This window comes from Desmodus rotundus, chromosome 4 (assembly GCF_022682495.2).
Source record: "Desmodus rotundus isolate HL8 chromosome 4, HLdesRot8A.1, whole genome shotgun sequence".
Lineage (NCBI taxonomy): Eukaryota > Metazoa > Chordata > Mammalia > Chiroptera > Phyllostomidae > Desmodus > Desmodus rotundus.
The window spans coordinates 128,300,201-128,313,087 of record NC_071390.1 but is presented as its reverse complement, the minus strand read 5'-3'; the positions used below and the strand labels follow the sequence as shown (position 1 = coordinate 128,313,087).

Sequence of the window (12,887 nt, the reverse complement as noted above, 5' to 3'; positions counted from 1 at the left end):
ACCTGGCTTATTTCAAATACCCTCAGTATTCCTTCTGAAATGTATCTTAACTGTACTGTTAATGTATCATGAACTGGGGCACTATTATTGGGTCCCTGTTTATGCATCTTAAATTGTCCTCCTCTGCGCCTTTGTTATTGAACTCTAATCAGTTAAACCCACTAGTGTTTTTAATAAAATAGTAAATAAAATGTTTTAATGCACAGAATAATTCCTGCACAAAAAGAATGGGAAATCTAATAAAATGATATACAAGTAGAAAATAGGGGTTAGTGATACCTTACCTTACAGATTACAAAGAATCGGAGCCCAGTAATAATATAGGCATAATTTTTTTCATACAGTTTTTGCTTTGGGTATTTTTATAATGTTTGCTTTTTTATATGTGGAGTATATATTTACATGTGTGGATGGATAGTCAGATGCATTTGCTAACAGAGATGTTCAGCACAAGAGATAATGAGAGATGTATCCCTGCCTACTATGCTATTCCTTTTGGTTGGTAACATGAATACATTTGTGTCTTTTTTTTTTTTCTTCTGTACACAGTGGAGGTGATTGGTATGTTAAAAGGATTTTTAACCAAATAATATTAAGATAGTAAAAAATAAGCTTCATTAGATAAATTATTTCTACTATATAAAAAAAATAGTGATCTCCATCATTCTTGAAATGTGATGGTAGAAAATTTTGCAATTAAATACCAACATTAAATGGAAAAGCTTATATCAGTCAGAAATGTAAATGCTTCTGTTTTGAAATGTAATGAAAATAAAATTTTGACTTAACTGAAATTATCAATCATTATGTAGCTTGAAATAAAACGTTTATATAACAGATTATTCAGTGTTGAATCAAAAAGAAATCAGTTGATTTCCTTCCTAAGACATAATAAAGTCTGCAGTGTACCATAATCTTCGTGTTCTTATTAAAATGTAATAGATGAAAAAAACGTAGTAGATGAGGTTATAATAGTTATAAAAGTCTTTTAGCGTAATAATTTTGCCTGTAATACTGTGTTGCTTTGATTTGGTGTTATTGGAACAGTTAGGTATTTTCAAGTATTTAGGAAAACATGGGAAAGTCACTTTACCATAAAATCACGAACTAATTTCTTTTATATTATTCATTGGTCATTCCCTCTGAGAGATAATGCAGATCAGTCTATCTTTACATAGTAGAATTCAGAAAACTATAGAAATATGATTAGGGTTTTCTACTTTAGTGCTTAAGGGGCTCTTGTAAAATTAAATGGCCTCATGCCATTTTTTGGTCTCATTTTTATACATAAGACAAAGCGGTTTTGTCACGTAAGCCACCTAGTCTTAGGCTTCTTCTTTTTTTTTTTTTTTTTTTTTAATTTTTATTGTTATTCAATTACAGATGTATGCCTTTTCTCCCCATCCCTCCACCCCCCCCCCCCCAGGTGAACCCACCTCCACCCTCCCCCTTGGTTTTGTCCATGTGTCCTTTATAGTAATTCCTGTAATCCCCTCTTCCCACTGGAACATAGTCTTAGGCTTCTAAAAGCAAAAATGTGATTGACTGAAAGTCATATCTTAAATTACTCACTGCTTTATTCAAACAAGAAAAGTATTAGCTGGTATGTAAACCAAAACACTGTTTAACATTTGTTACTTCCCAGTTAGTATTCTAGGATGTATTATTAATAGTATGAACAGGGTAGGAGTTATGATCTTAAACGATCCTTAACTTCTGTGTGCCTGATTTGTAAAAGGAAGATGAAAATACCAGAACCTGTTGGCGCAGTTGTTTGGTATATTAAATGACATAATGGACAAAAGATTTATGAATGGTCAGTAAGTACTGAAATGCTAAATATTTTTGGCTATCAGGGAATGTGAATTAAGATACCACTACACACTGACTAAATGGCTAAAATTATAAAGACTGATAGTACCAAATGTTGCCAAGGAGGTGGAGCAACCAGAACTCACTCATGGTTGATGGGTTTGTAAGCAGTACCATCATTTTAGGAAGAGGGTAAACATACCCAGAAATTCTACTACTAGGCGGAACCTGTGAGCAATGAAAATATATTTCTACAACAATGTTCATAGCAACTTTATTCAAAATTCAGAAACTAGAAATGGCAAAGTTATTCATCAGTTGGAGAGTAGATAAGCTATCCCATATTCATTTAATTGAATGGTACACAGTTCACACGAATGACTATCGGACACTGTGATTTCATGTATGTGAAGACCTAGGTAGACGAAATTAATCTGTGGGTGGAGTTGACTTGGCAGGGCCATGAGTAAATAACAGGGATTTAAATTACATTAGACTTATGAATGTTTGTTTCAGTGTTCAGTGAGTGTACATTTAAGTTTTGAGCAGTTATTGTTTCACCTAAAAAATCTTACCTAAAATTTCACCTAAATAAAACTGAAAACAAGTACATAATAGTCTAGTTAATGATACACATGTTGATGTATTTGAAGAAAATTGCAGATGTCTGCAATTTACTTTGAGATGAAATACATAGAAAAATGATGGATTAAAAAATGATGGAGAAATGTGAAAAAGAATAGTAGAATATTGTAGAATCTAGGCAACAAGTGTATGTAAATTTTTAAATTCTTCTATGTGTTTGAAAATTTTCATAACAAAATGTTGGGAAAAGATAAGTGTTAGCTTTACTCCAAGTTCTGTTTTAAACATTTATTTATTTTTCTTCTTTTCTTAAGATTTTATTTCATTATTTTTAGAGAGAGGAGGAGGGAGGGAGAAAGAGGGAGCAAAACATCTTTGTATGAGAGAAATATCAGTTGCAACTGGGGACCTGGCCCACAATCTAGGCTGTGCCCTGACTGGGAATCAAACCCATGACTTTTTTTGGTTTGTGGTACAATGCCCAATCCACTGAACCACACCAGTCAGGTCTAAAATTTTTTATAAAAGTATTTTAGCCCTGGCTGGTGCTCAGTGGATTGAGTGCTGGCATGCAAACCAAAGGGTTGCTGGTTTGATTCCCAGTCAGGGCACATGCCTGAGTTGCAGGCCAGGTCCCTGGTGGAGGGCACAAGAGGCAACCACACACTGATGTTCCTCTCCCTGTCTTTCTCCCTCCCTTCCCCCGTCTCTAAAAATAAATAAATAAAATCTTTTTAAAACAGCATTTTAAAGACATTCACTTATCAAATGGAAAAAATTGTATTTTATTTTACCACTATGTGGTGAAATAACACAAACATTATTTCCAAAATAGCATTGTAAAGCAGCAAATGGAGTCCAGATCTTTCATGAACACACTGCCAGTTCAACTTCTTGCTATCATCTGAGGCTGGGTTTGTGCAAAAGATGAAAGATGGGCTTTCCCTTCTTTTGTTACATAATAGACCAGAACAAAAAGAGAAATAAAAAATATATACCTTGCAAATTGTCTCACTGTAAGAAGAAAACATTTTTTCTTTTTTTCTCTCCAGGTGGTAGAGCTGTTGTTAGCTCGAGGGGCAAACAAAGAGCACAGGAATGTTTCTGATTACACACCTCTAAGCCTGGCTGCATCTGGTGGCTATGTGAACATTATCAAAATATTACTAAATGCAGGAGCCGAAATTAATTCTAGGCAAGTTTTATTCTCTTTTAAAAGCCCCTTAAGAGTGTTATGTTAAGATGATATTTGTAGAACAATTATTTTTTAAATGCCATATTTCAGAAATGCCTTCATTACAAATTTAGAATCCAAATTGTTAGAGATTTTTAATGGTATTTAAAACTGTTGACAGAACTTGAAAAACTATCAGTTACTCTATTTCTTACGGTACTAAAAGTAAACACATCTTTCTTAGGAGTTTTTATTAAGCAAGTATATACTTTAAAATGGATGTCAATCTTAATCATAGCCTAATAATTTAATAATCACTTTTTAACCCTAATCATTCTTTTTAATGAGATGCAGAAAGTAATCTATTTCTGGGTGGTAAAATATTCCTATTATAGTCTTGGTATTATCTCAAAGACTTACAGGGCTGAGAAAAATGATTATTTTAAATAATCCTGCAAAATAAATATCTTAAATATATCCTGAAATCAAATTCTATAATGTCATCTAATTTTTCTGGGATATTTAAAATGTATATTTCCCTTTTGTTCTCCTCATACCTCCACCCCCAGAACTGGCAGCAAATTGGGCATTTCTCCTCTGATGTTAGCAGCTATGAATGGGCATACAGCAGCAGTTAAACTCCTGTTAGACATGGGCTCTGACATAAATGCTCAAATAGAAACCAATCGGAACACTGCCCTTACCTTAGCCTGCTTCCAAGGAAGAACTGAAGTGGTTAGTCTTCTGCTTGATAGAAAAGCAAATGTGGAACACAGAGCTAAGGTAAGAAAAAGTTTGAGATTTATACATAGATTTATTGGTGTGATAATTAAGGTATAGAGTAGCAATATGCTAAATATAATCTTAGCATTTTCTAGTAACATTTTCTTATTAAACCATATATATTTAATCAGAAGTCACTCTGTATGACTCTTTCAAGCATTAACTCTTAAAAATACCTCAACAATAAATTTTATAGATAATAATGACATTAGGATTATCAGCTGGAAAATATGTATTTTATGAAAGAGAAGACAGGGAACAGTCATTAAGTGCCAGTTACATACAAACTGCTTACATCTTACAGATTTTTTTTTTTTTACAACAAATTGACATTAGATAGAATTGTCTTCTTTTAATAGATCATGCTGTAACTCAGAGAGCTAGCAAGTGTCAGTGTTGAAATTTAGTTGCAAGTCTTCGTAACACCTGTACTATATTGCTCCCCCAGATTGTTGTTCTTTAACATTTTAGCTTTTTTCCTTTCTCTTATGTGTTGTTTTTATTCTTCACTGATCTTAGACGGGACTCACACCACTAATGGAAGCTGCCTCTGGTGGATATGCAGAGGTGGGCCGAGTACTTTTGGATAAAGGTGCTGATGTTAATGCCCCTCCAGTGCCCTCCTCGAGAGATACAGCTTTAACCATAGCAGCAGATAAAGGGCATTATAAATTCTGTGAGCTTCTCATTGGCAGGTATGATGTTAATACACCCTTCTCATGTGACCATGGTGTTAACTAGTCATTACTGTTCTCTCTGGGCAAATATTTTTTTGCCCAGTTTGTACTATTGAAAAGTCAAGAGAACCAAGATGGCGGCATAGGTAGACACACTGCGCCTCCTCGCACAACCAGAACTGACAGAGAATCAAACGGCAAGGAAGTCCAACACCAAGGAAATAAAAAATAAACATTCATCCAGACCGGTAGGAGGGGCGAAGAGGACTTGTGTTGCCGTGGCAGGACCGAGACTGACGGAGTGTGGGACGAATGGGGCAGGCAGGCTGACCACTAGCAGACCCTGCGGCACCACATTTGTGCAGATAAACCGAGAGGGCCGGACTCAGAGTGGCAGAGAACGGGGCAGGCAGGGTGGTGGGTAGTACCCCGAGGCCCCACACTCGCACACAGATAAACCAGGACGAACAGTGGGGAGCGAAGCAGACCTCCCAACCCAGGGCTCCAGCTCGGGGGGAAATAAAGCCTCAAACTTCTGATTGAAAACGCCCGTGGGGGTTGGGGCGGCTGCCCTGGTGAACACCTAAGGCTCCGCCCCTTTAAGTAACAGAGGCACCAAGACAAAAAAAAAAAAAAAATGGCCCAAATGACAGAACACTTCAAAGCTCCAGAAAAAATACAACTAAGCAAGGAAGAGATAGCCAACCTATTGGATGCACAGTTCAAAACACTGGTTATCAAGACGCTCACAGAACTGGTTGACTTTGTTCGAAAACTAGATGAAAAAAAGAAGCCTATGCCAAGAGAAACAAAAGAAAATGTACAGGGAACCAATAGTGATGCGAAGGAAACTGGGACTCAAATCAATGGTGTGGACCAGAAGGAAGAAAGAAACATACAACCAGAAAAGAATGAAGAAACAAGAATTCGGAAAAATGAGGAGAGGCTTAGGAACCTCCAGGACATCTTGAAACGTTCCAACATCCGAATTATAGGGGTGCCAGAAGGAGAAGAGGAAGAACAAAAAATTGAAAACTTATTTGAACAAATAAGGAAGGAGAACTTCGCCAGGCTGGCAAAGGAAATAGACTTCCAGGAAGTCCAGGAAGCTCAGAGAGTCCCAAAGAAGCTGGACCCAAGGAGGAACACACGAAGGCACATGATAATTACATTACCCAAGATTAAAGACAAGGAGAGAATCTTAGAAGCAGCAAGAGAAAAGGACACAGTTACCTACAAAGGGGTTCCCGTAAGACTGTCAGCTGATTTCTCAAAAGAGACCTTATAGGCAAGAAGGGACTGGCAAGAAGTATTCCAAGTCATGAAAGGCAAGGGCCTATATCCAAGATTACTGTATCCAGCAAAGCTATCATTTAGAATGAGAGGGCAGATAAAGTGCTTCTCAGATAAGGTCAAGTTAAAGGAATTCATCATCACCAAGCCATTATTATATGAAATGTTAAAGGGACTTATCAAAGAAAAAGATGATCAAAAATAGGAACAGTGAAAATGACAGCAAACTCACAGTTATTAACAACCACACCTAAAACCAAAACAAAAGAAAACTAAACAAACAACTAGAACAGAAACAGAACCACAGAAATGGAGATCACATGGAGGGTTGTCAATAGGGGATTGGGAGAGGGAGAGAGGGGAGAAAGGTACAGAGAATAAATACCATAAATGATGGGTGGAAAATAGACAGGGGGAGGTTAAGAATAGTGTAGGAAATGTAGAAGCCAAAGAACTTGTAAGTATGACCCATGGACATGAACTATAGTGGGGGAATGTGGGAGGGAGGGGGTGGGCAGGATGGAGTGGAATGAAGGGGGGGAAATGGGACAACTGTAATAGCATAATCAATAAATATATCAAAAAAATAAATAAAACATTAAAACATCTTTTTCACTTCAAAAAAAAAGAAAAATATGACTACTTTTATAAACTACATGTTTTATTTATTAAACCTACCTCTGTTATTTTTTTACCCATCCAGAGTTATGCTACATTGTTTGATTTATTTCAATGCAGTCTAGAAATATTTTTCTTCCTTTCCCGTGTGCGTATACATTTTGAAAATACCCTGATAAGCTGTCTGAACATCCAGCTATTGTCATCCATATTCACATCTCCCATACAGTTTGAGTTTTGCAAAGAGTAGCACTTCAAGTCCTAAAAGTCTGGCAATAATTTAAGTCCTCATTGTTGCTTTTTTCTTTTTTGTTCTTTATAGTAACTTGGACTTTAAATGACTACTTCTCAGATAAGATCCAGGATAGTTTCTGCTGTCAGTCACTTAGAAGTTGCCTGCCAATTTTCCAAAGTTACTTGCCTGTTTAATTGGATTTTCTGAAGACCTTTGCACGGTGTTCTAAACAGTAGTCAAATAGTAGTAGTAGCTACTAACTACTACTGTCAGTCACTATGAGTCTTATCTATTATGATGCCCACTGAGTTTTAGACCTGCATGTTATTTTGAAGGTAAAATGAATGCATGAATACAAATAATCAGAAACAGATGCAGTTGTCTCAGAGGATACTATTTGTGTCTCTAGAATACTGTTTATTTAATATTGATTATGATATTAGTAGGATGTACTTTTATTTTTCACTAAATAGAATTTCACATTTTCTCAGGACTTAAAACTCAGATTATGCTGTCATTTTTAAAACAAAAAGTACTTATTGCTATATGGTTAATTTTTTATTTAGTGGCTTTTAATTCAACAACTGAAAATTCTTTGTAATGTCATTTTGAGAGAAAAATGTAGTTTAGTCCTTGAATATTAAACAATATTTTTGTCATTTTCACCAATAATTTATTGATTTGGATAATATAAAATAGTTTTTATCTTTACAGAATCTTTTCACAAGTTAATGGTTGAATTTTATGGTTAGCTGAGTCATTCTCTTTTATTTTAAACAGTGATATCTGTGTCGTTCATTTAGGGGAGCTCACATTGACGTACGTAACAAGAAGGGGAACACTCCACTGTGGCTAGCTGCGAATGGTGGACACCTCGATGTGGTTCAGTTATTGGTGCAAGCAGGTGCAGATGTGGATGCAGCCGATAACCGCAAGATAACTCCTCTTATGGCAGCATTTAGAAAGGTAGAAGTCTTTTATCCTCATGCACATGATGCTTTTTCCTTAGGCTATGAAGTACATGATTTAGCGATCACTGAGGACTCATTTTAGGATTTAACAGCAGTGACAAAAGCACTCTGATGGCAGCATTGAAATGGCAGGTACAGGTATCTCAAAAAGCTATTAATATAACTCTTATTGGACATAACAGCTAAACTTTTAAAAACTTGTTCTAAGGAGTGTTTTTAGAATCTAGTTATAGTCTTAATCTTTCATAAAATATAAATCCAATTAAGAGTAACTATTCAATAATTACTTGTTTATTAATGTTTTCTCGTAGCACAAGAGATAAAATTTTAACTTAAATTTATTTTCATATATTAACTTTAAAAAAAAAACTTTATTTTCAGAGAGAGGAGAAGGGAGAAAGAGACTGAGAAACATCCATGTGTGGTTGCCTCTTGCACACCCCCTACTTGGGAGCCGGCCCACAACCCCGGCATGTGCCCTGACTGGGAATCAAACCTGTGACCCCTTGGATCGCAGGCTGGTGCTCAATCCACTGAGCCATACCAGCCAGGGCATATACTCAGTTTTTATTAATGCTCAAAAGAGTTTGCATCACCAATGTTCTCACTTTTTTTACTTTGGAATCTTATTTTTAAAATTTTTTTATTGTTGTTCAAGTACAGTTGTCCCCATTTCTCCCCCCATTACTCTCCCCTGCCCTATTTATGCCCGCCTACCACATTCAGTCCTCCCCGTGGGTCCTTTATACATGTTCCTTGACTTGACCCTTCCCCTTTATCTTCCACCCCATTATTCCTCTCCCCTCCTCCCCTCTGATTACTGTCAGTTTGTTCTTTATTTCCGTGTCTCTGGCTCTACTTTAAATTGATTTTTTTATAATCGACTTTAATTACTAAGGAAAAGGAATTAAATGAAAACCCAGCCACCAGTATTTAAAACTACTGAAAATCAAGTGTACTAATTTCAGAAATGGAAATAAATTTTGTGAAAGCAAGAGAAACTTTCTTGCTCTTTCTATACTGCATAGCATAGAGCTGCATGTAAGTAATTTAATGATCTGGTTGATCTCTGAAATGTAGTTTCAGTTTGTTATTGGGAAAATGAGATTAACATTTTGGGGATTATAATTGTGGGTTTTGTCATTCTGAGACATGTAGGTAAAATCCCTTGTATATTCCAAATTATTTTGTTGTATTGAAAATCTTTAGAAATTGCAAGAAATCATCTTTCTTTTTTGCTTATTATTCTCTTTGATCTCACTCTGCCCTGGGTCTTACAGACTACCTAGCCACTGACTCTTTCCTCAGCAGTCAAATTTACCACATTTTGCCATGTGTAATGCGCACCCACGTTTTTGTGAACATTATACATGGTGTTATTATGCCTGTGGTATGTGACCATTATACCCATGTATAACGTGCATCCTTATTTTTCTCTTCAAAATTTGGGCAAAAAAGTGCGCATCATACACAGCAAAATACGGTGTTCTTTGTCACTGGTTACTTGCAAGCTCGTATATCATTATCAAGTTAATCTTCCTGAGATTAACACTCCACTATGTTAGTATCCATCTTCAAGAAACTTCTTGTCTTCTCAGTTTCTGTAATACTTTGAAATCCACTTTTAGTTTGTTATTATAAGCTACCACACTCGAATGCTCTAAGAGCTCATCTATCATGATGAGTCCCTAATGTGGAAGGCCTTCTTGCTTGGTCTGTTCTTTGTCCATGTGTTTTACATAATCTCTGTTCTCATCTCAGGAATGCCCACATCCCTCCTAATTTTTCCAGATTTACTAATTTTGGGCAATTGTTCATTTTTTAGAAGATTTTATTTGTTTATTTTTAGAGAGCGGGAGAGGGAGGGAGAGAAATATCAATGTGTGAGAGAAACATAAATTGGTTACATCTCACATGCCCCCAGTTGGGGACCTGTCCTGCGACCCAAGCATGTGCCCTGACCGGGAATTGAACCAGCGACCTTCCAGTTTGCAGGCTGGCGTTCAGTCAACTGAGCCACACCAGCCAAGGCTGGATGTGGCTTGTATCTCCCCTTGGACAAAACCTATTCCTATCCTATTTGAGCTCACATTGAGATATCTAATCCTCTAAAAGTTGAAGTTTTACAATTTGTTGTTATGTTCTTCATTCAGTTTGACAAATACATATCTTTGTACTACTCTAATGTCTAACATGCATATATCTTATCTTTCCAAATAGACTTACCCACTTAAGAACAGTGCTTATCTTTTATACTCTCATATTCATTCTATAATTTATTTTTTTAGTACCTACCATGTACAACTATAATGGTTGGGATATTATATTATACACAGCGCAGCAGCTGTTCTTCTAAAATGTGTGATTTAATTAGGGAGGCAAGGCCCACACACTAACTCAGGCAGCTGTGGGTTGTCCCGTATAAATAATTAAATACTATAGAAGTGTTGGCAGAATATCAAAACATGATACAAATGGCATTTGAGCTATTAATTAAAAGATAAAGGGTATTTTTAAAAGGGATAGATGAAAAGGAATAGATGCAATTGAGGAAATACACTACATATAAGCAGCTGTTTTTCCAGACTGGCTAATTTATAGGTGGTGTGACAAAGCAGTAGGGTAGATTAAAGAAAGTGGAAAGCCTTTTAAATGCTGAACTTTATAAAACCTGAAGATTTTGAACTTAGATGGTGAACTGTGTTATAGTGAATAATACTATCATAGTTCATGCTTTAGGAAAGTGTTTTTTATTTATTTCACACTACCTAGTACAGTGCCGTGCATTCAGTTTTTACCTGAAAGAAAGAACAGAATTGTTATTTCTACTCTTTTAGTGCTTGGAATTGAACACTTAGAATAGAAAATAAGAGGTGGCTCATTTCTACTGAATTAGCTAAAAAAGATGAGTTTTGGGTGGTTTTTTTTTCCCAGACATATCCCCATTTCTTCATACTCATTTTTGGGTTTTTTTTGTTTTTTTGTTTTATTCAGAGTGATTTAGATTTTTAAGTCAGGTTATTCTGTAATTTTTCAGAAAGTGGGATGAGAAAGAACAATGTAGATTAGAACCAAAGCCTCTTTTTCATTTACAGTGCAAAAAATACCCAGTTAAGTCTTTGTTTTGTAGCACTAATGCCAAAAGAATCTTAGTTAAGTCAGACTGTAGAATTACTGAATTCTGTTAGAATCTGTTTTAAATCTGACAATATCTATTTTTTAGGGTCATGTGAAGGTGGTGCGCTATTTAGTCAAAGAAGTCAATCAGTTTCCATCAGATTCTGAATGCATGAGATACATAGCAACCATCACTGATAAGGTAATAAATTGATTGGATTCATCCTACTATATGAGCTAGTGATATCATTTGGTTTTTATACATATATCTCACACTAAGAAAAAAATCTTAGGTTTGAGCAGTAATGTGTGGTGTATAGCAAGTTTCATGTATCTTGTATTGGGGAATGGAGTGTGCTATTTAAGAGACTGTTAGGATTATTTACCTATGTAATAAAACGGTAAATATTTTCTGTGATAGGTTTATTTTTTTAAATAGTACTAAACTAATTTAATTTTATGTGAACACTAAACAGTCCAAAGCAAATGTTATTATTCAGTAGTGCTATATATGTTTATAATCTATATATGTTATCCAGACTGATAATCTATTTCGGAAGAAGCCCAGAGGATATTTTTAAGTGCCTAAATGAAAATGAACATAGTATTTTTAATTATGGGAAGAAAACTTTAATGTCTTCAATGTAATATAAAAGTTGGGGTAACTGTCATCTTAAGAATGAACTGATTATGATTTTTGCAGAAAAGTAGGAAAGATAAATTATATTCCTATTAGAAATCTAATTGAGATCTTCCCTTTGTGGTATTTTGTTTTTGAGTTTATAAGACATGCTCCGAAAATCTAAAGAGGTCAACAAATATAAAAATGTCTTACATTTTCTCAGAAGTTATTATGCGATATCAAGCACTTTTCCCCATCAGGTTTCTTTTGTTGTTGTTGTTGTTTTGTTTTTCTTTTTTTAAATCTTCACCTGAGGATATGTTTATTGATTTTAGATAGGAAGGGGACGGGGATAGGGATGGGGGAAGAGAGAGGTAAGAGAGAAACATTGATCGGTTGCCCCCTGTACATCAAACCTGCAACCTTTTGGTGTACAGGATGATGTTGCAACTGGACCACCTGGCAGAGCCCCAAGGGTTTTATTTAATGTAGGTAATTCACTGTCTTGCCTGCCACTAGATTACGCTAATGAAAACAAACATTCCTGGATACCCTTAGATTTTTTTGAAGATTAAAAGTAAGCATTTTTGTCTTAGTAGGGAAATAACCCTTTCCTGTCACAAACAGAGAATGAAATCACTAAGAAAAATATATAATACCTGTATCTGTTATTTGTTATGAGTGATTCTTGCACATGAAGTTGTAGCATCAAAGCCTAAATATGTGACAATTCTTGTCAGTTAAGTGCTTCAAAAATTGTCTTTTTTTTGACAATTGACTTCTTTTCCCTTAAATCCATTAACCAGCTGACATAAATTGTTACCATTCTGTTTGCTGTGTGATTTCTTATATTCAGATTATAGGAGTAAATAACTTTAGGTTCCAAAGTACCAGTCAAATTAATATTATTTTGAAGAAGAGTAGAAGCTCTTTGCTTGTATATTTTTTTAAATGTTTTTATTTGCATTCTTTTTTGCCTTACCACTGATCTTATAGTTTG

General features: G+C 35.4%; 1 protein-coding gene across 5 annotated transcripts in view; it reads left to right on the top strand.

The window, feature by feature from the left end:
• ANKRD17 (ankyrin repeat domain 17) overlaps positions 1-12,887 on the top strand; it is a 144,810-nt gene that overhangs the window by 97,004 nt on the left and 34,919 nt on the right. For all 5 annotated transcript variants that reach the window (XM_024579605.3, XM_024579598.3, XM_024579588.3 and 2 more), the window contains 5 exons: positions 3,450-3,592; positions 4,141-4,354; positions 4,874-5,049; positions 7,981-8,143; positions 11,372-11,467. In XM_024579605.3, the coding sequence (XP_024435373.2) occupies positions 3,450-3,592; positions 4,141-4,354; positions 4,874-5,049; positions 7,981-8,143; positions 11,372-11,467 (792 nt within the window). The remainder of the gene's footprint in view (positions 1-3,449; positions 3,593-4,140; positions 4,355-4,873; positions 5,050-7,980; positions 8,144-11,371; positions 11,468-12,887) is intronic.